This window comes from Ammospiza caudacuta, chromosome 4 (genome assembly GCF_027887145.1).
Source record: "Ammospiza caudacuta isolate bAmmCau1 chromosome 4, bAmmCau1.pri, whole genome shotgun sequence".
NCBI lineage: Eukaryota > Metazoa > Chordata > Aves > Passeriformes > Passerellidae > Ammospiza > Ammospiza caudacuta.
Window position 1 is genome coordinate 54183445 of NC_080596.1, and position 27970 is coordinate 54211414.

Below are 27970 nucleotides of genomic sequence, written 5' to 3' on the forward strand. Positions count from 1 at the left end.
ATGGAGGAGGAGATGCAGCCGGCGGAGGAGGGGCCCAGCACCCCCAAAATCTACAAGCAGCGGGGTCCCTACAGCGTCCTGAAGACCTTCCCCGGGAAGCGGGCGGCGCTGGCCAAGCGCTACGAGAGACCCACCATGGTGGAGGTGCCCCGCGGGCGCGGAGCGGGGCAGCCCTTCCCGCACGCCGCCGAGCCGCTGCCCTACGCGCCGCACGGCGCCTTCCCCAACGGGCCCGCCCGCCCCGGCGCTGCCCCCGGCGCTGCCCAGGGCCACCCCCGCCCGCCGCCGCCGGCCCCGAGCTCCTCGGGCCGCTACGGCCCCTGCCCGCCGGTGGCGGGGGGCGGCGGCGCGGAGCTGAGCGCAGGTACCCGCAACTCCTCTCTCTCCTCCGCGCAACTTCGCGGGGCACTTTGCGGCGGGCGGGAGCGGCATGGGGCTGCGGGCTCCGCCGCCGAGGCGCGCACCTCTCCCGGGCGGCTGGCGGGGGGCGCGGGGAGCCCCGCTCGGGGCGGCGGCGGGCGGGGACGGGGCGGGCGGCGGGCGCTGTCCGGTGCGCGGGCACCCCGAAGTTCCCGCGGCGGGCGGGGCCGCTCCCGGCCGACGGTGCCCGGGGCCGTGGGCAGGGTGGCGGCGGCGGGGCTGTGCCGGCGGCCGCGCAGCACTTGGCGGGGCAGGCGCCGCCGGCCGGTGCGCACCTGCGGGAGGGAGGGAGCGAGAGAGAGAGAGGGAGCGAGAGCTGCTGCTGCTGCTGCTGCTGCCGGCGTCGGGGGAGGACGGGGGGAGCCCCGGGCCGGCCGCTCCGCTCCGCTCAGCCCCGCTCCGCCCGGCCGGGGAGGGCGGCAGGCTGGGGCCGGCTACCGGAGGAGCTGCTGGCAATGGAGAGGCTGCTGATAGAGAGAGCGGTGGTGATTTTAACAGAAAGAAAATAGATCGGCTGCTTGTCTGCACCGTTTTCGTAAGATGCAGTGACAAACAGGAGATCAAATTATTTTTTTTTTCTTTAAAGGTGTAAGATACCGAGATGCTGAACGCATATCTTTCCTCTAGTGATGGCTTGGAGTTAAAAACCACGTAGATCTTGATATGCAACCTAAATTTGGCATCAGGAAATGGGAAATTGCATCTTTAAGCAGAGTACAATCAAAAATGAATTACAATAAATCCTATATAATTGCATAGGTCATTCTCTTTAATGAGATTTTATTAACCTGACTGTCAAGCTTTTGAGTCAGGCAGATATTTTATCTTCTTCAACTGATAAAAGTGTCAGCTATAAACCACCATATAAATATTCATAAATCTACACATCTGTGGCAGCCTATCAGCATCATTCTTTTGGACATTAAAAGCATTCTAATTACTTTCTGTCTAGCAGAGCTGAAATGCTGCCTGTTATAGTATGTGCTTGGCAGGCATGATTGCTTTTGTTTGCCATCACAAATAGCAGCATCCTATTTTATATACTGATGGTCCAGAATATATTCAGGGTTTGACTGAACAGGATGAATATTATGAAGCACCATCTGGTTTTGATATCATCGGGTATATTAACTCATCTGTTAATTTTTGACACATCATTGATTTATTTATTTAGAAAGATTGGATCCTGTTTTGGTATGTTGCTGTTTGCCTTTGTAACAAATGTGATGACATTTCCTTACTAAACAGGGAGCGACTCTGGTTAATAGGATATATGGCTATGTTCTAATGCCTGTTTATGCTTAGAAGTAGCCTTGTGGATGAATTTAGCGTGTCTTGTTACAAATAATTCAAGTACTTTACCAAAAAAGTTTAACACTTGAATAGATTAGCCAGAGAATTCACATCTCTGAGGCATAGTTCTGTGATCCGTGGCAGAAGGTCATCTTTCTTCATGAAATTGTTTCTTATATGAAATGCCCAAATGGTGGTATTTAAGTATTCTTTGTGGCCCACAATCAAAACACTGATGATAAATGTGACACCTACATTTCTTTACAGAAGCAGATGACACCATGGAAAACATTCAGCTGTCTGGTAGATGATATATGAGACCATATTAACAGCAAAGCCCTTTGGGCTTCGATGAGCGGAAGTTTGGACTGTTTTTCCTGACGTTATTGTGCTAACCAGGCCCTCGAGCAGGCTTCAGGGCTTGTCTTTGATTTAGTTCTATGCTAAAGAGAGTGAAGGAACTGCCATGTGTGCCCCAGAGTTCTTTGAGGTCCCTGTCCCTTCAGCTGCACATTCAGGCTTTACTGTAGGTTCCTATATGGGTCCCAACTCATCTTTTGCTCGGGTAAGTTACAAGAGAAACAGAACAGGAGGAAACAAACCAGAAACTTGCCACAGTGTGTACAAGTTGTATTTTGCACAAGCTGTTACCAGAGGTGGCCCGCAAGTTGGAAAGGGGACTGGAGCAGGTCCCTCTGAAGACCGGCTGAGAAGGTGGGGGCTGTTCATAAGAGAAGGCTGCTTGGACACCTCATAGCAACCTTCCAATATCTTAGGAGGGCCCACAGGGAAGCTGTGGAGGAACTCTTCAAGAGGAACCGAAGCAGGACAAGGAGTAATGGGTTCAAACTGAAAGATGGGAAATTTAGGTTAGATATGTGGAAAAAAAAATTACTGTGAGGCTGATGAGGCACTGGAACAGGTTGCCCAGAGAAGCTGTGGATGCCCCATCCCTGGCAGTGCTTAAGGCCAGGCTGGGTGGGTCTTTGAGTAACCTGGTCTAGTGGAAGGTATCTCTGCCCACAGCAAGGGGTGAGGATCTAGATGAACTATAAGGTCCCTTCCAAGCAAAAACGTTCTGTGATTCTATAAAGCAATAGGCAAGGCTTAGATCTCCTGGATATTTTAATCCCATAGGTAGGGATGCTTTGCTGAGCTGTGTGCCCATCCTTCCTGCTTGGTGATGGGGGAACACCATGCAGATTTTTCCTGGGAGCTGTAGCACCACTAGGATGAGCAGGAAGCTATTTGGGACCCCAGTGCTGTATGCATGTGAGGAAATCCCATTGTCCAGAAGCTTGAAATCCTCTTAACTAATGTGTGAGCCAATTTAATAGCACGGGCCACCCCTGGGGAAGCAGAGTTGGGGTTTTGCCCCTGGAAAGTGAGAGCATTTACATGTTCTCCATGCACAGTCACCCTGTACTTTGGCCAGCACCTGTGGGGTCTCTGTGCTCCCCACAGCAGCATGAGAAACAAGCCCAGAACACCTCTCAGCCAGAGGTTCATCTCAAGTGATGGGTGGGTGTTGTAGGGAGGGACAGATTATCCCCTTAGAAGGTGTCCAGCTGTATGTGCATTCTCCACAAGGCAGTCACCATCCATGATGTGTACAGTTTGCCCATTTAATTTATCCTCAACACTTGGCAGGTGCTTACTTGAATAAAGGGGTGGAGTGCTGTAGGGCAGTTTTGTAGGGATACCCACTTCCTAGGTTCAAAGATACCCCTCTTTTTGCTGATACCTTTTCACTTGTGCAGGCAACAGTGAGCAAATAGCCAGTAAAACACCACTCCTGGGATGCCTAACTTTGTGCCAACAACTTAAACACTTAATGCAGGTGATTCCTAAACTTCAGGCATGACATTTCTGGCCACTTGGGATTCACAGCTCCAAGTTTGCTTTTGAAAGTGGGCACCTCAAACACAGTCACGACTGAAGATGCTTCCATATTTTTGCAGCTTTTTCTAATGGTTAGAACTCTTCCTAAGGGTAACCAGATTTTTCCTTGGTTGCTCTCTAAGAGACCACTCTCACCTCCAGACTCCAGCAGAATTGCAGGAAGAGGGCCTAGGGAAAGGAAGGAAAACAGGAATTTTCCACCCAGTGCCATGGTGAAGAAAAATTTAGTTTGAGACCCCATCATGCAGGGAAAGATCCTGCATGAGAAATGTCATCTTACAATGAGAAATGTGAAGCTGCACTGCAGCACAATCCTCCTCTCTCCTCTAGAGGTTACTCTGGTGTTGCTGCTGTGAGCCACATGGATGGATTCATTCAAAGCACCAGCATATACCTATTTTCTTCTATAAAATATAAACTCTTTAATAATCTATCCACATTATTTTCCTGGAATGAAAACTATCTGTCTTTGGTAGTATGTGCATTGAACAGTCCCATAATCCACCAAAGAAAGTCCTTTTCCTTAGGAAAGCATGATGTAGACCTTACAGTGCAGCTTAAAATTTAGGGTGGGCTTTCATGGAAAGCAGAGGAAGAAGAGCAGAGCTAGTAACACCTGTTAGCAGTGCCAAAATCATGGCATATTTAAAATGACCAGTTAATAAAGCTCTGTTATGCCCAGACAGAAAAACAGTTTGTTCCATGAACAGCTAAGATGAAGATCAGTGTTTTGACCTTACCTTAGAAATTGTGAGCCCTCATCTGGAAGCAGATCTCTCAGATAAGTACTGAAATGGCCAGACACTTATAGTCTTAATCCACTGGACTGTCTCGATGATCTGTATGCAAAATGCCCAAGAAAATGTTTTGTAGTCATAGGAAGTGTCACATGCTCTCGATTTTGTGACCTAACCACAGTATTTACAGCAGTGGTCATATCTAAAAATATAATGGCCAAGTCTCTGTGCTTGGATAAAGGCCAGTTTGAGGGGTACAAGGCTGCTGCCCCAGGATCTCAGTTAATAAAAATATTGTAATAAACAGATCAAGAAATACAAATAATCAGGTGAGAGGGCTGAGTCACTGCAAGGTGAAGAGTGAGACAATTGGAATTGCTAAGGAACCTGAACGTCACAATCTTGCTGAAAATTAAATACCAATGAATACATTCCCTGCAGGGGAGAATGTATGGTATGCAGACCCACTCAATATTATAAAGATGACTTTTTAAACCAGCTGCCCAAGAATACAAAGGAAACTTTGGAAAAGCCACAACCTGAATCCAGAGCCACTGAGACCCAACACAGTGCTTATTAATAAAGCTGTCTGATCTAAGTATTGAAAAGATCCATAGCTGTGGGAAAAGCTGAAGGTGTACCTGCCAAATTTTCCAGACATCTTTTTTGATGCATTAGTTAGTGTAAATTATCAGAGTGAGTTTCAGACATATTAAACCCTGTTTTCAGTCTGGCAGTTGGATAGCTGAGAACCTCCCCTAGTCCCAGAGTCAGTGAGAAAATGATGTAAAGATGCTGTGTCTGGGAGTTGGTACCTGATTTGCCATATGATAGTATCTTCTGGTTGCTTGCAGTCCCAAACAATCTAGTTAGGAATACTTGTGCTTTTAGCAGTTTAATCCTGTTCTCTTAGCACTTCATGGGTCTCAGGCAGCAAGTCCACCTCCAGGCAAATGTCTAGTTAAAGTCAATAGAAGCTCTGTAAGACTAAAGACTCTGGGGTCTGAGACATTAGAATTACATGGTTGGTGAGCAAGGTAATAAGGAAAAGGAATATCACAATAAGACTTTAATAAACTGCTTACACTGTTTGAGTCCAGTGCAGTGATTTCACTGGAATCCTACTTTCATAGAAAATACATACATTATGTTAAATCAATTAAGAATCACAGATTGGTGTTTATTCAGTAGTAATCACATAAAAACAACTTTTTGTCATTTCTTAAGTGATTAGACATTGCACAGTGCTTGCATTTCTAATTATAGACAGTCTGTAAAAGCTGAAATACCAATTTCTACAATATATGCTAAATGGACAACATTTTTTTTTCTCCATCATAAGAAATAACTGCAGTTATCATTCTCATTTAAGGTTGTTCAGACTGTGGGTGTGTGCACTATTACTGGTGTAAAAGTCTCTTCAAAGTAGAACCTACTTCAGCACAGAGGCAGATATTTCCAGAATATGTGCTGAGGGTATCCCTCGCTATTGCTGTCCAGCAGTACCCAGAAAAAAAACATTTGGGATCTCTGGGTTAGCCTTTCAGATGAGCCCTGCTTTGTCATGGCTCATTTTTATGTCTTTGAGTATGGGTTGAAGTTAAGAAAAAAATCAGTAATTGCTGTTATTGTGTCTTTGTAATAGATCTGATACTGAAGATTAGATCAATAATGTCATTTCTGCATAAAATTTCAGTTACATTTTAAACCATTATCAGAGTGAATATGCCTAATGCATTAAATTTTAAAACAAAACTAATAATTAATTTAATCTTTACAGATGTTAATGTGTATTTTGGTATTCTTCAAAACTAGTAATTTGAATGTCAGGTTACCTTTTGCTGTTTTTAGAATAAACCATAATATTGGAGGAACATCTCTTATAAGAGTCTAATCCCTTTTCAGTTGTTTCATTCATATCTTGTCCCCATGCAACAAGGATATGCAAAGAATACGTAACTGTTTTGTGAACAGAGACAATAATGATTAAAATACAAACAGTATAGATGACTTCAGGTCTGGAATCAGATTATAGGATTAAAATGAATGAAAAAACCATTCTGTAGTAGGATTGCAAAGTTACAGTCAATATCATCCTGTAATAATTTTAAAGAGGAAATGTGGAAAGAAGTAAAACAAAGAAAGCACATCTTGGGGGTGTTAGTGATGCTTGAATTTCCTGATTTCCTTTTGGTTTAAAGCTGCCATGTCACCAGGATTCTGTTCTTCTAATTCACGTTACATCTCCTGTGCTGTTTTGCAGTGGCGTTGGTTGTAAAAGGGTTAATGACAGCTGGCCTTAGGTTAGTGTAGGAAAGGAGAAGGAGAGGCAGTGGGTGATGGACCTGGTACCTCACTGGCATCCACTTGCAAAGGGGGAGCAGTGCCTGGGCATTTCTGCCCTTTGCAGTTTAGTGTGGTCAGAGGGTATTGCATAAAGCTCTGGATCTGAGAGGTGTTGTAGAAATCTGCCTTCATTAGTCTGAGCCTGTCTCCAGGAGTGTGATATGGCTCATAAACACAGGAGGCTGATGCTGAGGATGCTTGCAGTGGTCTTAGGGCCACTCCAGTCCTTCCCCTGGGCAATCCCTGCATGGCCCAGGCAGCCTCATAGCCCAGCACTGGGCTTGGGCTTGCTCTGCCCAGGACCCTCAGGTTCCTGTTTTTTCTGTCCTCAGGAGATCACATCCTCGGGTTTTGTGCCAGGGAGGTCTCCTCTGGCTGCATCTGAGGCTGAAAGTATTTGTATGCTGCTTCAGCCCTGCCCTCTTTCAGAGATCTGGAGCATGGTACAAATGCAAATTAGTGTTGTTTCAAATATTCTTCAGGTCAGCTGTAGTGACCTCAGTGTAAAGTAGATTTTCCACCAGGCAGTGGTAGATCTTGAAGAAGTGCTGTGAAAAGTGCTGTGGTATTTTCAGGGTCCCCCGTTGTAGGGAGGAAATGATGAATCTGACTCCATGTTCTTAGAAGGCTAATTTATTGTTTTATTATCTTATATTATATTAAAGGATACTATACTAAAACTATACTAAAGAATAGAGAAAGGTTACAGACAAAAGGCTAAAAGGAGAATAATGAAAAACTCGTGACTCTCTCCTCAGAGTCCAACACAGCTTGACAGTGATTGGTCATTAAGTCAAAATAATTCACATGAAACCAATGAAACAATGGCCAGTTGGTAAACAATGTCCAAACCACATTCCAAAGCAGCAAAACACAGGAGAAGTGAATTAGATAATTACTGTTTTAATTTTTCTCTGAGGCTTCTCAGCTTCCCAGGAGAAGAAATCCTGGTGAAGGGATTTTTCAGAAAATACGACGGTGACAAAGTGCCACCCCTTAAAGGCCTGAATTCTGAACATTTCTGTTCTTTATGTGTTATGAGTGTTATGAGGCCACTGATGAAGTTATGGTAAATGAAGGTCTGGGGTGCTCAGTCTCATGTATCTCTAGCAGGTTGCCTTTTCAAAAGTAAATGCATTTGTCACTTTCTAAAAGTCAAGCCTGCCTGAGAAGTGCTCTCCAAAATTGGCAGTGCTTTAACCTACCAGTCTTTTTTTTCTTTTGCAAAATGTTAGTTACATCTGTTTAGATACCTAGAGGAAATTAGCTTTGAATAAGGTAAAAAAAAATAAAATGTACTGTTTTTGCTGGGGAGCCTAACAGGTGGTATCATAAATATGCTGGTCATTTTCTGTCTGGTTTCAGGAAGTATTATAGCAGCCTGAGCTATACATGTAGACATTGCAGAAGTGAGCCATCCTGCTCTGTAGGTTTAGCTTGTAGCTGCTATTGCTCCCTGAGACATGACACCTCCTGTCATGAGAGGAAAGCTGACTAGGTGCAGCACGGCATCCCTGTCCTAATGCCAGAGCTGAGCTGCTGTCTCCAGAAACTGCTGCACAGTCCTGTGCAGTTTCCTGACTGTGTGCTGAGCATCTTGAGGAACTCCACTCTCCACTGTGCCATACTGGCCTGCCTGCAAACCTGCAGCATGCCTTTGCTTGATTTAAGGAGAGGGGTTTGTGCTTATCACTCTGGGTATTTCCTGGACATACCTGGAACCAAGAGCAAAAGGAACAGAAGCAAAGTCCATTGAATTTAGGGTCAGTTGTGTGGAGTGTCCCATGCCCAATGTCAAACAAGTGCATCAAAGACAAAAAGGAGAAATAACAAAGCTTGGAAGCCTTGTTGGAGAGGAACTGGGCATAGGACAAAGGTACGGTGCAAAGTCCTGCAAGTATGTAGAGTTAATGCCCTCCAACAGCTTGAAATAGGCTTTCTGGGCAGTACTTACTTGAACTTGTAGCAAATTGGATGTCATTTGTATTTTCTTCCCCATTTTCCTGACTTAATCCCTCTGAAAGAAGATGTCAGTAGGCAGTGTCTATCATCACAATGCATTTCTGATTAACAGCAAGGTCACAAGGGTACTCTCAAAATAGAAACAGAGTCAGGATTGTTTTAAATCACAGTGTTGCAGAAGTATTAAAGCAGAAGCCATAATTTTAATATGTTCAGAAATAAAATGCATGCTACTGTAAACAGTTGTGTACATTCATCTAGCTGCTACTGCCTGGCATAACCTCTTGCATTAAGTTTCTGTGATTCATCTTTTCTTTTGTTGCAGAGAGTCGAATGATTCTGGATGCCTTTGCTCAACAATGCAGCCGGGTTCTAAGTCTCTTAAATTGTGGTGGAAAACTACTGGACAACAATCACTCTCAGTCCATGATTTCTTGTATAAAGCAGGAAAACCCAAATTATAGTGAAAGACAAGAGCACTGTCAGCTCGGGAAAATGATCCATAGTCAGACGTCAGACATTTTAGACATAGAGATGCAGTATATGCAAAAGAAACAACAAACCTCAGCCTTTCTGAGAGTTTTTACTGATTCCCTTCAGAACTATTTGCTTTCTGGGAGCTTCCCTTCTCAGAACACCTCATCAATAAATGATTTTAGCCATTTGGCAGATGTGGATCCACTTTCAGCCTCTCCAGTACACACTTTAGGTGGATGGACATCTCCAGCGACATCGGAATCTCATGGTCATCCATCATCTTCTACACTTCCAGAGGAGGAAGAGGAGGAAGAGGAAGAAGGTTACTGCCCTCGGTGTCAAGAGCTAGAGCAGGAGGTAATTTCATTGCAACAAGAAAATGAAGAGCTTCGTAGAAAGTTGGAGAGCATTCCAGGTAAATAATCTCCTGCCATGTAATGTTGCTGTGGAGTGATAAAAATAATGTGGGTGATGGTTTATTTAAAGTTCTAGTATTTTTTAAAGGTTGAAATCATAATAATCAAACACTGGAATTTGTCTCCAGCCAAAATTCCTATAGCTGTGCCCAGTGGAAAACTACCTGCTGATATCCATCTCTATGAATATTGAGTCCTACACTAGTAAGGTGTGTTCAGGTGGGATGTACTTGTAATCCCAAATTCCAAATATAAATTTGGTGGTTTGTCATAGTAATTTCAAACATAAGCTTTCATAACTCTTTATCTGTCTGGTTCTTTAATTGCCATTACAGCTTATAAACCTAATTCCTTTTGGAGCTCCTGCCTTTTGGTTACTTAAGGAAACTATTCAAAGTTATATCCATAGTTTTACCTGAAATAATTTTGGCTTTTACTTTGAACAGTTTCTCCTTAATTGCTGCTAGCTTAGTGAGAAGCATTACTACATCTCCTCCCATTCGTCTTCAAATAAATCTGAAAAAAAAAACCCTATAAAAACCTAACAACTTTTCCAGTTCAGCAATACCTAGAAGCCACTGGGAGAGAGAAAGAATTCAAATAGAAACCCCTTCTGTGAAAAGCTTCTCTTGCTCTTTACACCTAGGACCTCTCACTTTTCAGGTGAGCCAAGATACTTGAAGAGTGGAATGGGATAAGAGCAAAGTATCTTGGACCTGTATTTTTTAAACTTTCAGCACAGGCAAAAATACACCTCAAATAGTAATGCTAAAAGCAAATTGGAATTTAGCAAAGAAAGAAGCATACATCATGCTTTTGACACATATAAACACTGGGGAGCAGCACCTTTTTTACCTGAACTCAAGGTCTTAGAGTAGATCCGTAAAGAGTTAGTTGAACTGATCTCAAAATGGCAGAAAAGCATGTCTAGTACAGCATGAGCTGCAAGAGAGAAAATACTTCAAAGATGCTAACTATGCAGAAAGGAAGAAGGCAGTAACCAATAACTGCCCCAACATGTAGAGGCAGTTGCAAAATCTGAGCAAAATGCAAGCAGTAGTCTTCATCATTCTTCTCCCCAGCTATCAGTGATGTACTATGCATTATTTGTATCATATCATGTTTTTCTTTTGTGCATTGGTCCATAGGGATGCTGGCAAATCCCATAAGCAGCATTGTTCAGTGCAAAGAAAACCCAAAATTTATAGTAAGTCCCTCACCTCTCCCAAAAACATAGAGTTACCATGACTCATGCACTCTCAGTGGTTTCAGCAGGGGTTAGTACATCATCTGGAACTGTGTGACAAAGGGAATTGTGTGGACTTCAATTCCTGGGGGGTCCTACCTTCAGGTGTAAGACCAGAAGTGATCCTGTAGGGTCTCTAACCTGGCTGACAGCTTTCATTCAGTCACCTGTACTGAACACAGTAATTTATTTTTTTACTTTCACTAATGCATAACTTGTATTTGACTTGAGTAGTATCTCGCACAGCCTCCAGTTTCTGGTGAGCAGTGGCTGTATCCCTTACCTGACATTTGGTTCCAGTGCTTAATGACACTGGTGAAAATATGTGCCTTGTTCCCTGCCTGACTACCTGAAATCAGCTTTTAGCCATTGACTTTTATGCTTTGCTCCACTAAATGAAGTGCTCTATAGGTCTTGGTACTTCTTCTGATTGAAGGTACTTACAGACTGAAAGCTGACTTAATTTCCATTTTAAATAAACAAAGCAAACAGAACTGTTTGAAACTCCTCAAATTACCTGAATCCTTCTTTGCAGTTTTTTCCCTCCCCTTCTGCTAATTTCTTTAAAATCTGGGCACTGGAAATGCATGCAATATGTTCCTATGAGCCTGATCAAAGGTGAATAGACTCTTCACTTGTACCCGTGGTTTCCCTGGTGGGTTGTGCTCATTCTGTGCACATTTCTTCCTAAAAGTACACATTTTGTATTTGTCTGTGTTCATGTACTAAGTGTTCCAGATTGTCCCGCTTGCCCACTGTTTGCTGATTTGTCAGTTTCTGTATCATCCAGAATTTTTCAAATTGTTTTTAAATTAACTTTGTGATACTGGTTAGGAATGTTGAATAGTTTTGAAGGTGTTGTTAGTCCTTGTTGGGCCTTTCTAGAAACATTCCTATTAATGGTGATTCCTGCAAAGACAGATATTTAGGATGTCAATAGCAGGTTCCTGATACATATTTGGTTTGGTCTGCTGGTGTTGTGTTGCTACTTTTGCAATCAACTAACTCATGGTAGGAAGTGACATGCCCTTCAGGAGTCTGGGTGTCTTACATTGTTCAGCCCGGCTTTTTCAGGCAAATCTATACACTTATCAAAGAATGACAATCAAGTTAGTCTGGCAAGTTCTACTTTCCATAAGACCATTTTGACTAGAATTAATTGTACTCATATTCTTTAGTTCTTTATCATTTGAATCCTGTTGTGATTGCCTGTATTTTGCTAGGATTAATGCTGGGTTAAACAGCAAGTATTTAGCTGGGTCATCACACGTACCCTTTATCTCCCTTTAAAAGTGATAAACATGCATAATCATAGTCATTTTACACCCCCCAGGAGTCATGAAACTCCTTGTTTACAGAGTATCAAAGGAAGCAGACAAACATAAAAGATGTGCAAGGAGGTAGGACTTCACCTGCCAGCATAAAATCATCATCAGATACATCTGCTGCTTTCTGGTGACACATCCAAATAGATCTGAAGTTACCCATGTGTTTGCAGAAGTGTTAAGAGCCACAGAAGTCCCTGAGATTTTGCTACATGGTAGAACAGAAATCCTCAGGCAGTCACACAGCCACCACTGAGCAAAGTTAATCAAAAATCAGCTAAAGGCAATGTCTAATTATTTTTGTCTCTAGTGTTCATTTTGCTCTTGTGAGCTCCTACTCCCAAAAAAGCTGGCAGAAATTTTTCTGTGTTGCCCAGCTCTGTATGTAAACAGGAGCTTGCTCTCTGTGCCTTTTGTTTGTTTGTTTTTGGCCCATCAAGATGTTGCATACATCTTGAGGGAGGCAGAAAGGAGGGAGACAGGAGGGAGACAGAAAGCCCTCTGCAGAGTGTCAGTGTTGTGTGCCACCATCTATCACATCAAAGTAACCTCAGAGCCCAAACTTCCTTCCCTGCATGTTCATCCCCCTCGTTCAGGCCGTCCGCGGGGCCAGGGGAGGCACTGAGCGTGTGGGGAGGCAGCCGAGGGGCAGCCAGGTGGGTGTGAAGGTTGCCGTGCTGTCCCCATGGAGCCACTGAAAGGGCAGGACATTTTTCCATGGTGGTTTCTCTTCCCAGGCTTGGGGGAGCGAGTGCAGAGCTGCTGGCTGGGGCTGACAGGGGACCCTGTGGGGCGATGGCAGCGCGCGCCGTGCCCTCCCCACGGGCACTGGGGCTCCGCCAGCAACTCTGCCAGCAGAATATAAAAGCACCAACCCCTCCCTTCTGCTGTATAATATGAATCATTCTGTCCTTCTCCTGAAATACTTTGCATTTCTTTTTTTTACTTTCCATATGCAAAAGCCCTTTTAAAATCCATGAGAGTTTGCGATCTAAAAATAGTTGCCGCTATACATCTCTGCCTCAAGCTTTGCAAAGCAAGGCTCACAAAGAGACTACCACAAAAAAGAGTGTTTTCTCTACAGATGTAAAGGCAATGACACTTTTTTCTTTTTTTAACAAATATTACAGAAGACATATCCTCCTGTAGCTTTTGGACACAGAAAATAAGATTTTTTCAGTGTTCAGGACTCTGCCCTGTTGCTGTAGAGCCCTTCAGTTCTGTAGGATCATTTTGCCTGTAGCCTAGCATCACTCTTTGGCAGATCACCACTGGAGAGAAACGATTACATGAATAAAATACCCCATATATTTCGGTTGCTGGATGGGTAGATTTTTTTTCTCAAAGAAACCCCATTTGATTTGACTGAAACAATACTTAAATTTGTGTGAAAACTTAATTGTTCCAGCTGTAGAATAAATGAAAAAAAAATTTCTATTTTAGTGCTTGGGGTTTAAAGCAGTGCAACTTCTTTCAACTTGTCCAGTTTTCCCAATATTTTTTTTTTTTAGGGCAAAATATTAACCAAGCATTTTCAGTTTTCAATTCAACTGAATGGAAGAGCAGCATTTTCATTCGGTGTGTTAGCGTGTCTTCCTCTGAAAAATAATTGAAGTTTAGGCAATTCCTGGAAGGAATTACCTAGATTGGCAACCTCATCATTGATTCTTTAAGGTTTTGAGATCATTAAGAACAAAACAAAGTAATCCATCCACATGAGAAGAAAAGTGTCTCCTAGTTTCTTTCCTCTGTATAGAAATTGCTGTGGCTGTGAAACTTTCCCAGTAGTAAATCTAAAGACATATTTGTGGAGCTGCATACAAGACGTGGATTTTAACCATGAGGATATTAAACAGCTCTTCATTATAATCAGCATGATTTTCTCACACTTTTTTATCTGAAAGGGAAAAAATATTTTCAGGTGATTAAAGCAAAGGTCTATAATCATGAGTTAGGGTTTGTCTCCTGGTGCTCCCAGGAGCACGCTTTGCTGCATGGTTTTGGATAAAGCAATCTGAAAGTAGTAAAAAGTTGTGATTTAGTAAGTATATGAAACAGTGTGTGACAAATTCAATGATTATTCTAAATTTGTTAGCCCAGCAGCAAAAAATACTCCAGCAAATAGCAGAGGGATGGGGAAGGAAAACCCCCTCAAATGGTGAGTCCTGGTCACCTATAGAGGCTGCATTCATGGTGGCTGGAAGTAGCCAAAGCAAAGTGGGATTTGTAGGTAAAGTTAATATCAGTGTAATTGAAAAGTCAGACTAGTTTTCCAGGAGGTTTTGTATGCCCAAGGCTTGACTCCTCTTCCTGACTATTGGATGATACAATAAAAGATATTACTTTTCCCTACAAATCCTGTCTCCCTTTATACTTTCAGAGCCTCATGTTTCCAAAGAGCCTACCACAGCCACAGTGTAGATAAAGCAGCCATCAAGGGTTATGATGAACACTTTTTCATGTCCTTTTTTTTGTCCTTTTTCTTCATGTTCACATTTAACCACTTCTTTGGTTTCCCTTGATGTTCTGGATGTTTTGGTCTGATCTGTGGCCTCGTTCTGCTCTTCAGCTTCAAAGTGTAAAGTTACAGTGAGAAGAGAGAGCCTCGAGCGCGGTCACCCAGTGTTGGGCACAGGAACCCCTTTGAATTTGTAGCACAGCTTTGCTTGCTGCTGGGGGTGATAGCTTACTTTGCTAAAGCAACCTGAGTACAAAAACTTACTGAAACATGTAATTGCAGCAGACCAGGGCTTGCTTTATCTGTTTTCTCTGTGTTTCTGGATACAAACCCACAAGAATTTGGGAGATCGGGTTTCTCAGCCAACTTGGGAAACCGGAGCTGGTGAGAGTTTTGTGTGGAGCTGCAGCTCAGCCTGTCAAGGATGAACTCCCAGGTCTCAGCTTTGGTTTGGCCTTTGCAGGTAAACACTTGGTTTTTAGTGACACAAACTGCTGTCCCTTCTCACAGGGGACTTCCTGGTTTCCCTGTTAGTTATCAGCAGTAGAAATGTGTAGTAGAGGGGTTTGCAGAGGATGTCCCCTCCAAAGGGAAGACTTCACTGCTGAATGGGATCACCAGAAGAGGCTCTTTCTAATGAGTAGATGGAAAGTGAGAGAGCACAGACAAAAATAAAAGCCACAGGAACATGTGTCAGCATCACTTAAATGAGATGCACAGCTGCCTTGTTTTATCTCTTTAATCTGTTGTTTATGCAGAGGTGTATATCCCAGGGGCATATGGGAGGGGAACATTCTTTTTTCTGGAAGAAATCTATTGCAAAAGAAAACTAAAAGTACAATGGCTTTTCAGATGCAGATTTATAGAAATTAAATTATTTGCCTGGAAAACACAGCTGAGAGGGATTTTTTAAGTAATGAGATATTTCCTTGAATTTTTCTCCCTTCCCTGTTTTCAGCTGGCATGTAGGTCAGTTTAGGAAATCTTTAACACCCTCCTACAGATTGTGTCAATTCTTTTGATTTCTGCTTTATGCTTTCGCTACAAATGAGTGCTGGTTTTATTTTACCATCCAGTCACAAATATCCAAATTTGCGGGCTCTTGAGCACTGAGATCAGTTCCTCCCCTATCTTCCCTTGCCCCTTGCTGTTTTTCCAGCCCATCACACTCCAAACAAACTCATCTTCTTGGACCATCCATGCAGCTTTTACTGGCTTTCAGCTGACTATTGAAATAAATGACCGTATGAGCTAAAATAATCCAAGCCATGCACACTTGTTCAAATCTCAGGCAGCAAAGGCATCTCCATTAATGCTATAAGAAATTCACACAGCCCTGTGGTTCGTCAGCACGTTCCCTATCATTTGTTACATCTTTTTGACAGTCGAGCATCAATTTAGAAATGCCCTGCAATGAACTCGGAGAGAAGCGCTGCTCAAGGTCAGGTGAAGGAGGACACAGTGCAGAGCTGGGCCAGTCTGAGCTAGCAGCTGCTGGCCTGAGCAGGGTGGAGTACATGTACACCCTTCCCCATTTTCCTCCCCTCTGGTGAGGCAGAGCTAAATGGTCTCGAGTGCTGAGGGATTCATCTTCTGCAGAGCACCAAGAGGAATACCAGCCAGTGTCAGCTACAGAGCACAAAATCTTATTGATTGCAGAATAACCAGATTTCTTACTGTCTGTTTATGGGGCTGAGACACTGCAGAGACACATGCAGCCAAACTGGGTGAGCCATCCCATCTCACTGGGACTGTCTGATGCTGCAGGAGAGGTTGGAGAGACACTTTATTTACCTTGGAGATGTGCTGTATTTACAGCAAGCCCGAGCGTCTCTTCACAGTGCTGTGCTTTGGCAATGTAAACAGCCCTGTAATGTTTTACACTGGAGGCTGCAGTGGATTTTTGGGTGGATAAATGAGAGTTCTCATTGTGACAGATATCAGTGTAAGTCATGTAAGTGATTGTGTCCCAGTAACATTTATAATGAGCAAAAACCCAGCTCTAACCAATCATAGGGATGCTCATGGCCCTTCATAAAAATTTGGAAACAATTATCTGAGGCAGAGGTTTAAAAAGAAAAAAAAATAGAATGAGTGATCATTGAGAAACATTAAAAACATGTCGCTGAAGGCCCCAAAAGGCTATCTAAGAGGAAAAGTATAATGTTGCTTACAGAACCAACCAGTTTAGAGGGAATGAAAAGGAAGAGTTAGAAACATAACAAATGGATTCAAGGGGAAGTTAATGGTGATGTGTAAAAAACAGTTGGGTCAGTGGTAAATTAATGATTAAAATTAAATGTGGAGCATTGTCTAGAGAAGGCTTCTTTTCCCTGGCAAAATAAAGGAAAAATATGACATCCTAACAACAGTGTTGGACCATTATCACACAGAAATAGATTTTATCAATAATATGGAACTGTTCATTGACTATTTCTGTTCTGGTACTTGTGGAGGATAGCATGATGCAGTCACACCAATATAATGGTGATGGTAAGCAGGTAGAAATATTTTCCCTTTCCACTGTAACTCTGGGTGTTACCACACATTCATCAGCAGCTTCATGTGGGACTGCAGCCTCAGTGCCTGTCCCATCTGCCTCCCTGTGCTGGGACTCTGGAGAGCAGTAGCTGCTTGCACATCACAGCTTTTCCTCCCTAAGTGCACATCAGCTCACTACCAAAGGCTCAAGGCAGCTGCTACCCAAGGCTGATGTTTGCAAAGCCAGGAGGTTTGGACAGCTCACTTCAGGAGCTAAACCCAACATGAAAAACGCAATTCTGACCATCGTTTTTCTTTATGCTTTGTAATATTTTGGATGCTTCAGAAGACTGAAAGATGGAAATAGTATCTTGATTTTTTTAAAAGGACATGTCCTGGATGATGGTGATTTTGTTGGCCTGATACTGAGCCAGACAAACTAATTGCACAGCTGATGCCAGCTTCAATTAATAGAGTGCTAAACCAGAATAATGGCATTAGTACCAGGCTACATCTTGCCAAATTATGGTTTTGATGAGATGAAAAGTTTGGTTGATGAGTATTGCAGATATTCAGGGTGTTACATAACATTAAATTACAAAACACGATTTAAAAATACAAATATATTTGTATTCGGGAAATTCGGGAAAACTGCCATGATGAGGTTGAATTTCTGGAGGGATGTTTTTTGTGAAGCTGTTCACAACCCATGTTTTTAATACTTTAATCCATGAGCACACAGTCATTGCTTAGAGCTTGCAAGAGGTGCAGAGGCAGCTGTGGGAGAGGAGGATGTGAGGTGACAGACCTGGCTGATCTCTGTGTGCTGGAGCACAGAGAACGTGGCTCTGCTTGGCTTCAGCTCCTGGGAAATGCGCTGGGAAAGGCACTGAGTGCTTTCAGTGCCCTGAGAAAGGCTTTGGGAAGTCACAGTGACTTTCTGCTTGGGTGTTGATGCACAGCTTGCCCAAAAAACCCACGGCCATCAGCTGTACAGACAGGAGACGTAAGGAGGTGTAGGGACTCTGCTTTTATTGGGAGCCCAGCACCTCTGGAAGGTCAGTGTTGGGCTTAGCAAAGAAAAAATTGAGAAATTACTTTACCTTCATTATGTAACAAGTAACAGGCATTTTCCATTTCTTTTCCAAAAAATTTTGCAAAGCCCAGTTTGAAGGAAAACAGAATGCAGACTTGAAATAAGGTTTATGTTCCTGTGGGTAGAAACTGCATCACTGGGAGATGACTGCTTGAGTTCTATGGTGTTTTACCCACTGATGCTGTCTGTTGCAAGGAGGATTTAGTCCAGGGAGTCGCTGTCCTGTGTGGCAGCTCGGGCTGAGAGACCATAGCCTGGATTTTGTCACTGGCACAGGGTGTGACCACCACAGTCACTGTTCAACTGTTCATTAGAAATTAGGATTCTCTGCAGAGAAAGCTGTGACAAGCTGCGCTGAATAAGCACTTGTTACAACATACAGATACCTAGAAAACAACATCTTAAACTTGCATCAATGGCAGCAAACACCGGCCCCTCCTGCATGTGTCCTGGTTAACATCTTAGCCAGACCAGCCTTCCCTGGCACACCGGGTTCCCTGCGGGCCCCACTCCTCCTTGCCCTTTAGCTCCTGCAAAGACCTTGCCCTTTCATTCTCTGCAGGCCAGGCTGCTTTGCCATCTCCAGTGTCCATTCTGAGACTGGCACTTCCAGAAGGTAAAGGCTGTGGAAACTTCTTCCCTAAAGGGCAGGAAAATTACTGCCTCCCCACAAGCTTTCTGCTAAATCATAACAAGTGTTATCTCAATGGTGGTATCTCTCCCACTGCTTACAGTAAGAGCAAATCCCTATTGGTGATGTCCTGGTAGTGATACCTGCATAAGCATGCAGAGTATCAGCCCATGGGGCTATGGTCTTGTTAACCCTGTGGAGACCCCATCAAAGATAAACAGAGTAAATAAACTAATAGACTTAAATGATTATTCATCTTCCCAGCTAGGACCCCCAGGCTCTTAGCTACATTTCCTGAAGGGTTTGGAGGAAACAGTTCTCAGCAAAGAGAATATCTGCAGAGCCATAAGAGTGACACAGCAGCAAAACCAAAGCTTTGACTCTCCACCTTGTGCTGCCCTCTTTGTGGTTTCCTCTAGGCTTCAGTTAATATGGCAGCCCAAGAAGTTTGGATTTGCAAGTAGCACCTGGTGTTTGAAAGGTTGAGGTTATTTGTACCAACAGCAAACTGTGCTGTATCATGGCTTTAAAATCAGAAGTGATCAGCATCCTCCAGTCACTACAATGGGGTTAAAAAAAGTCAAACAATGTTCTGCTCAAAACATTGCTGCTTTTATGAGGATAGAAGTTTTTATAAGCTTTGGCCAGCTTTTAGTACTTTCATGTTTCTCAGTGGTAATGAGAAGGCATTTTATCAGCAGCACAGAGTTCAAGTAGAGCTGCACTTCATCTGCTGGGGACATAACAGGTTAAGTAATTTCCTGTTGTCTTCTCAATTGAGCCCAAAACCCTTGGAAGAACATAGGTAAACACATCCCTGGATAGCCTGCAGTGAGATTACTTACTGTGTGAGAAAACAGAAGCAGGAGTAAATACACTGATGGGTTGTCTTTACAGAAAAGTCAACGTGGGGTGCAATAACATAGAAATTTATTCATCATATCAGGCACTTTGCATGACTTCTGTGTGCAGAGGGCTGGATGTAACTCCTCTTATCCTACAGTAAAGGGTCTGTTTTGCACAGAGTAATTTTGTTTTGCACCCTGTCTGCCTAGACAGGGGCATAGTAAGCTGTGTGGTGTAAATGCCAAGGAAAGAGGGCAAAATACCCATAAATCCTACCTTCAGACATTCTCAGATATTTCAGTGCTTGCTTCCAGACTGCCAGCTTAAGATAAAGCCAAACACACCACATTTTTTCAGAAAAGAAATAATAAAATGCCAAGAAATAGTAATTTTAAAAAAAGGAATGTAAATATTTCTTCTGGGTTTTGAGCTGAAGCTATGATTAAATCTGAATACAAAAACAACCCATTCAAAATGTGAAAGTCATAAGGTACCTTAAAAACTATGCTTATTTAGTCTTGCACAAGCCAGTTGTAATGTTGGATTAATATCTGTTTAATTCTCCTATGGTGTTTCAGGCTCAGGAGAAAAGAGCTGTATTTCAAAAATACTCCAGAGTTAATCAGGGATGTGGCAGCATCTGCTTAAGAGAGACCCATAATTGAATCATCCCTAATTAACCTATCACCTCAACAGAAGGGAATAGGATGTTGGTACCACTACTGAAATGGATAAGAGTGATGGGAATGGAAAGCGGGGAGGATGAGGGCAAAGAGAAATAAAGCAATTTGCCTAACACCTAGTTTTATAATAAATCTGGGAGGAGGGAGGGAGTACAAATTGGAGTATACAAGTCATTGAATCTCTTTAGTATATTTAATCAGACTGTAGTTTCAAAAATATTTAAACATATTTACATGTTAATCAATGCATTATTTAGGTCCAGTAAATGTTTCCTCCTTTGTATGGTTTGGGATTTTTACAGTATTTACAGATTTTTTTTTTCTTACTATCATTACTGCTGACCTAATTTGTATTTGGAGTAATTATAATTTCAAACTTGGGAAAAAACCCTTTGAAAACTAGTGGGCAGAGAAATAAAAGTAATTTCAGAGATCTCAGTATAGGCAATACAATACTTGTACATTTATTAAATGAAATACCTTCACAAATCAAAATGAGAAGTATTTCCTATTTGAAATAAATCTCACAGACATAGAACAGAGATACTAAGGAACACTGCTTGATTTAATGTTGTTGTTCTATTTTGTGCTTTACAGCTAATGTACAGTAATTGCAATTTGTTTCATGCAGTGCCCTGCCAGACGGTTTTAGATTATTTGAAGACTGTACTTCAGCATCACAACCAGCTCATGGTACCCCAGCCAGCAGACCACCCAACCGAGGTAGTGTACAGTGAAAACACTAAGCTGCATCTCTTTGTGCTGGATAATTCATACAAACATGCAGGCAAATAAATCAGTAGGCGTTTAGTAGAAAAACAGGTTAAAACCTGTCATTTTTAGGTACAGTAATACCCTAAATGGAGGAAACACATCATTAGTATCGTCTAGAATTATTTTACTGAGCAGCACCTAACTCCCTGCATCAGCACCAGGTGTGCTTGCCCTGCTTTGGGTAGCTTTTTTCTCCTCTTTCTTCATATTTATGGGTAGAATTTGGGCTGGGGCTCCCTGGTGACAGCTGTAGCTATGTGACTGAGTGTGGCTGCACGTGGCATGCTGCAGTTCAGGGTGTATCCCTTTGCTCCTCCATTCAGTTTTATCCTGTGCAAATTAATATATACATACTTATATTTATCACTAACTGTTATCATCCAAGGATTCATTTTCCTTTTTTTAATGCTCTTTTGCTTAACTAAAATTTTCAAGTACTGTAAAAACTGAGGCTGTTTTGTAATGTCTCACAAGGAATAGCTTGTCACAGTGTGACAGAATTTTTTATTCAATTAAACACACAGATATTAATCTTTTATTCATAAATTTTATCATGTACAAATATAAGCAGAGATGCGTTTGTATTTTTGGTTCTTCCTTCAGAGTCTGCTTATTTAATTTCTGGGAGGTTTTATGTTTGTTTTAGTTTAATGACTGCTGGACACACCAAACCACATCATATATTTAGTGAGAATGTTTTGCCCAGAAGTGCTTTACTCTCTGAGGAAGCAATGAAAGTGTATCTGTAGCAGGAATCCTGTAATTGTTTAACAGAGTAGCATAACACTATATCATGCCTTGGAGAAGAACGAGGAAAAATATCCTACATTTCAGGGGGAACAAGAGAGAAGTGTTATAAAATTGAGGCTGAGGAGTTACACAAAATTTATTACCCTCTCCTCAGTTAATAGCAGTGTGAGCTCTCATGAAATCTAGATGTTGGGCCTTGCTGCACCTGATTTTCATCAGTGCTATATATATATAAACACAGAATAGCTTCTAGGATAGCTTGCTGCTTAGCAAAGCCACACGTGAGCATCTGTCCCTAATGCCCATGAGCAAGCCTGGAGCCCAACCCTGTGCCACTGTGGGCTTGCATTGCCCTAGCCAGGCCTGGCAGGGCTTGGCAGCAGGGCAGCACCTACAGTCACCTCCAGCTTGTACTCTGCTGTGCTATCAGTAAGAATGGTTGTTGCTTCACTAAAGGATTTTTATAGGAAAAAATAGGTTTCAGAAATCAAAGGTAGGAAAATAACTTACTTTATATAAAAGGGATGTGAACTAGCTGCTGAAAAGCAATTAAGTACCAGTGTGGGGATCACGTGGTCCTTTGTACTGATGCAGTGGAACAAGCCAAGGGAGTACTCCTGCCAGCTCCCCTGTGACAAAGTTGTCACAGCTACTTCAGCATAAGAATATATTGCCTCCAAAGAGCTTTCCACACTGCCCCTCTGCTCTTCTTCCTTCCCCAACTCCTTCCCAGTGTTGGAAGAGGACAAGGAGCTGAACTGGATGGATTGTAATGTTCTTCCATGGCAGAGCTCTTCAGACATTCAGGCTTCCCAGGGGATCATGTATGGGCTAAAACTAAAGCAGCTGCCTGTGTCATGAATGGAGGGGCAGGAATTGACCCTGACCTGTTTGCAGTGATGGGAGGAGAAAATGAAGTGCAAAGAGAAAGCCCCAGATTTAACAGGGCTAGACTGCAGGTGAAGGGTTTTTCTCTTGGGGGTGAGAGCTTGAATTTACAGCTACAGGGGAGTGAAGTGTTGAGGTGTCTGGGGAGGAGTGGCTCTTCAGACAGACAAAGCCCATCTCTTGCCTTACATTTTGGCTTTCTTTGCAGCATTTTGGGTTTGTCCACAGCTGTCTTTGCCAGCAGCTTATAGCAAGACAACCAAGTAGCAGACATCACACAGGTGAGCCCCCAGTGATGCTAACCCCACTGGGAGGTGGTGTGACTCTAGATTATACAGATTATCTAATGATAATCTCAGCACAGTCTCACTAAATTCAATCTTCCATATTTTATCAAACTCGCAAAAAAATTAAAAACAAATACCTGAGGAAAAACTTCAAAGGTGCTCCCAAGCTGTCTCCCAGGATGCTATAATAAATATGTGAAAGGAGGCAAGGGTAGTCCTTAAAATAGTTTTCAGATATCAAAGGCCTGGAAGTGAGAACTTTGCAGCACTTGCCCACAAGTGTGGCTTGTGGCTGAGCACCTCCATGAGCATCTGACCTGCGTTTCTCTAGCTTACTGCAGGCTCCTGTCAAACCTCAGGGCTACACAAAGGGTTCACTAATTGGGCTATCAGATTTATGTGCTTTCATAAAGAGGGGCAGCTGTAAAAGTGAATGAGCATCTACGAGGGTGTGGTTTGGGTTTTCATTGTGTACTTCAATTATTTCAAGTATATTAACAGTACCATCTTACATTAATTGGGTAATCCTGAACTGTAGCATTTTATGGGCTCAAAAATTAAATACAATTGAGGTACAATTGACTTAAGAGGGCTTATAAATGTGTGTGGATTACAGGAATCCCCGTAATTAGTCCCACAGCATTCATTTAATGTTGGAATATCGAAGCACACAAATTATGAAGGTTAAAAGCAAAATTTCTTTCCAGCTGACACAGTGGCATTTCTTTAAAGCTATAATTTGAGTTAATACAGCATTCATTAATAATAATGAAGCTTTTAGTTTTCATAGTTGCTTTACTTATTTTCTTTACATTTTTCACAGTAACATAATTGCTGTCAAGTTTCAGGTGTGTTCTACAGAAGTAATAAATTTATTATAAAAATAGACCAAAAGAGTCGCCTCTGAAGGAAACTATCAGCTGTGATGAAGTGATCCATTTGATCAGGCTCTTCAAAGACCCTTTTTATGCATTTTACCATATTAAGAAGAAACATTACACTTAAATAGTATGCCCAGTTGCTGATTCTTAACTCTTTTTAACTTGCTTCTGAAAGTGGAAATTATCAATAGCTACGCCTCTCAAAAAGTATTCATTGTACCTGACCCACTATGAGTTCTAGAAAATGGAAATGTAATTTTAGAAGTACTCATTCTCTGTAAGAGTAATTAAGTGTTCACTGTGGGTTGTGTTTCACTGTCAGTATCGTGGATAGTTAAAAATGTATCTTTTATTGCAACTAACATTTTCACTTATCTGCCTTGTAAAATAAGCAACAGAAATCTTTCACTTTTTCAGGGGAGTAAGCAGCTGCTGAACAACTACCCTGTCTACATCACTAGTAAACAGTGGGATGAGGCTGTAAATTCTTCCAAGAAAGACGGACGACGGCTCCTCCGCTATCTCATCAGATTTGTTTTCACAACCGATGAGCTTAAGTACTCATGCGGCCTTGGGAAAAGGAAAAGGTCAGTGCAGTCAGGAGAGACAGGTCCTGAAAGACGTCCTCTGGATCCAGTTAAAGTAACATGTCTCAGAGGTACTGCATCTTTTCGCTCAGTGTCCACCATATGTGATCTCATTTCACCACATTGGCTCTGCCTCAGTAGAAGCATTTTTGGCTGAACTAGAAGGGGTTTTGCAGGCAGGTGGCAAGCACCCAGAAACCCTCCACTTTCTTTTCATACATATATACAAGTGTGTATGTATGTATGTATAATATATGTGTTTGGGGTGGTTTTGATGGGAAAAAACAAGGCCTCTTATTTAAGAGAGGACCCAAATGCAAGAGCACATGACACTAATACACTTTAAAAAGCAGTGAAGCAAAACCAGACATTCCTGATTACACTCTTTTATAATAAGCTCAGGTAATTTGTTAACAGCAATACACAGCAAAACTAACCAAAGGAATAGTTACAGTTTAATGTTTAGTAAGAATATGATGCACAAGAAGACAGTGCATCATTGGAGTTAGAAGCTGAGTTTCAGAGTAGGTTTGAAAACATCTTCTAGGGTCAAGAATATCTTCAGGTTAATTACAAAGTATACATAAGCATGTTGTCCGGAATTTACCTTATTTTTATGCATACTGATGCAACATTGCCTTAAAATATTAGGGAAGAACTCTCCCATGTTTGGCCTGAAAAGGGAGGGGAGTTTTGCAAGCATTTCACAATGTTAGAGAGTGAGGATATTGCACAGAAAGGGTACAGATTGAAAAGAATGTTTCCTAAAATTGTTTGAAAAGGCCGGTAGCAAGCTTTATAACAAAACATACAAAACAGGACTTTTTAAAACCAAAGTAAAAATATGTTTTTAGTTTCAACATCTGCATTGTATAAATGCATATGCTTATTATTTCTTTAATTAACTCGTAGTTAACTTTATAGTATTTTTTGAGCACATACGTGAAATTTTGGTTGAACTAATCTCAAGAATGTTTTACTAATCAATGCAATATAAGAAGCTATATTGTGGTCAGTCAGTGATAAAAATATCTTCACTCATCCCACTGGAGTCCCAAGTGGTTATACACATCAGATGTATGGGCCTCTTCTCATTTAGGGTAGAAGAATCCAACAAGGCTAAGTAGATAAGGCTTGAGGTTAGGGTACAATATTGATGTAACCAGGTAATGAACTCAGATTCAACATACAGACAAATGAGGCAAACAAGCCCTTTTTGTACTACAAAATAATCTTTTAAGCTGCTGTATGAGACTCTAGCAGAACTCTATCAGAGCTAGATTGGAGGGCAAATTCATTGTACACTGTGCTGCAGAGGCCTAGAGAGAGCAGGGGCCCAGAAGTTCTTCTGGGAAATGAAGGCTGGAAACAAGTACTTTAGCATTTACTAAGTTACTTTAAGTATCACCTAATAATTTATGCACAAGCACAGTGTTGATACCCTTTTCTTCCCCTTTCTCTCACCTGCCCCTCAAGACTAATAGTAAATGCACCTGTATATGGAATTTTGCTTGTAGCCAGTCTCTTTTTGAGGTCCTGGACACGCAGAACATAGGGAACACTCCTTGGGAGGAAGAGAAAGGGTAATTTCTTTAATTATGAGAAGCTTGAAGACAAAGCCAAAACATGCAGTATGTAATGACCAGCTAAGAAAGCAGAGTAGACAGCTCTCCCCTTGGGCCTTTGTGTGTAGGTGGGAACATGACAACTTTCTCCAGTGCTGAGAGTTGGCCACTAGCTCCTACTCATTTACAAGCCAAGGTAACAAGTGTCTGACTAATTCTCAACCCAACTAATTATGCCTTTCCACCATAGCAGAGAGTGCAAATTGGTTCTCTGTCTGCACTCAGAGTTTAAATATATATAAACATATTTTTAATATATTCCTACAACTGACTGGTGTCTGGAACCAGTTTTAAAACATCCTGGCATGCTTAAATTATAGCATTACTTTACATGGTAACCATTTCTCTGAGAAAAAGATGAGTGTGGGGGCACATGCGAACATAACTAGGTAGGAATTACTGTTGCTTGTGTGGATTTCCAGGGAAGTGAATTTAAAACAGAGATTGCTATCACTTCTGCAGACACACTGCTGGAGGAGGTATGCAAAAATCACATCCTAATTGTCCAACAGATGAGATACCTTGCAGGCACGGGAACTCATGTAAAAGCACAGCATTCCCTGTCTGGAGATGTGGTGACAGTAATGAAGTTACCTTACACCACTTATTGTGCTGTTGGCTTGTCAACAGTAGAAAATAGAATTTAAAAATATCCTGGGACACACAATGCTGCATGAGGGAATTACTAATGTTACAGAATAAATAAGCAGCTCCATTTCTATATGAGCTACACTGTATCCAGTATCTCTAATAAGATGCCCTCACATTTAAAATCATATTTGGATGTTTCAAAGTCCAAATACATCTATTTGAGCTATGCCTAGCAGTTATAACTCCAGACTTGGCAGGGCACCTTCTACAAGCCTAGCATATAGCACGTCAAAGAATGTGAAAAATAAATTATAAAAAATGTAATCATCACATACAAATAGCTGTATGTGGCAGTAGCAGCTATTTAAATAGCTAAAATGCACGCAGTACAATTCATTTTCTCCTGCATTGAAAACTATTGCAAGGCTCCCCAAATCAGCTCTCTGATCTCATTTAGCTATTTCTAAGGCCAAATTAGTCTCTGAAAAAATAGGTGTAAAATACAGGGAGATGAAAATAGCAGAACTTAAAAGAAAGATCTCCCAAACAGACAGGAGCACCAAACTGAAATAATGGCAGTGACATTTTCCAGCAGGCTGGGGGCTCCTGCAGGTTGCAGGTGCTGAAGGAGCCAGCAGAGGGAGGTCAGGAAGATCCAACAGCAATCACCTTGAGGTATAGATACCAACAGGCTTCTAATGAAATATGTCCTGGCTCATGTTAGCTTTTACACTTACTGCACATGCTGAATCACAGCCTTCACTTCGAATTAGTTCTTTGTATTTCCACAAGAAAGGAGTTTATATCCAGGTCCCATGAGTCACCTAGGTAGCTCAGGTGTAACAACATACACTGCATGTGGAGAAGCACACTTATGCAGAAATAAAATAGGTCCAAGTGGCATTATCATGGCATCCCCCATAAGGCTTTCCTTCTGCTTAAGCAGAGCAGCAATACCTCCTTTCTTATTTCCCATGAGCTTCTGACACCTGGGCAATACCAGATGCTGCAAAGACAAGTTGCTTTCAATGCTTGCTTGTTTTCCTGCAGAGTTCATTAGGATGCACTGCACCTCCAACCCGGACTGGTGGATGCCCTCCGAGGAGCAGATCAACAAGGTGTTCAGCGACGCCGTGGGGCACGCACGCCAGGGCCGTGCCGTGGGCACCTTCCTGCACAACGGCACCTCCTACTACGAGGGCACCGAGCACCCGGGCTCGCAGGACGAGGTCTTCAACAGAGGCATGCAGGATGCTTCTGGAGATTGA

At 42.2% G+C, this 27970-nt stretch overlaps 1 protein-coding gene across 1 annotated transcript; it reads left to right on the forward strand.

Annotated features, from left to right (window-relative positions):
* On the forward strand, window positions 1-27970 carry BEND4 (BEN domain containing 4). The gene is made up of 5 exons (XM_058804231.1): window positions 1-364; window positions 8986-9552; window positions 20951-21042; window positions 24317-24557; window positions 27753-27970. The coding sequence occupies exons 1-5, from the start codon at window positions 1-3 to the stop codon at window positions 27968-27970; spliced, it is 1482 nt and encodes a 493-aa protein (XP_058660214.1).

Excerpts from the sequence above, each read along its gene's own strand:
- BEND4 (XM_058804231.1), top strand. The coding sequence starts at position 1 with ATGGAGGAGGAGATGCAGCCGGCGGAGGAGGGGCCCAGCACCCCCAAA. Across the intron at positions 21,043-24,316 it reads CAGCAGACCACCCAACCGAG|GGGAGTAAGCAGCTGCTGAA; the intron begins GTAGTGTACAGT and ends TCACTTTTTCAG. Across the intron at positions 24,558-27,752 it reads TAAAGTAACATGTCTCAGAG|AGTTCATTAGGATGCACTGC; the intron begins GTACTGCATCTT and ends GTTTTCCTGCAG.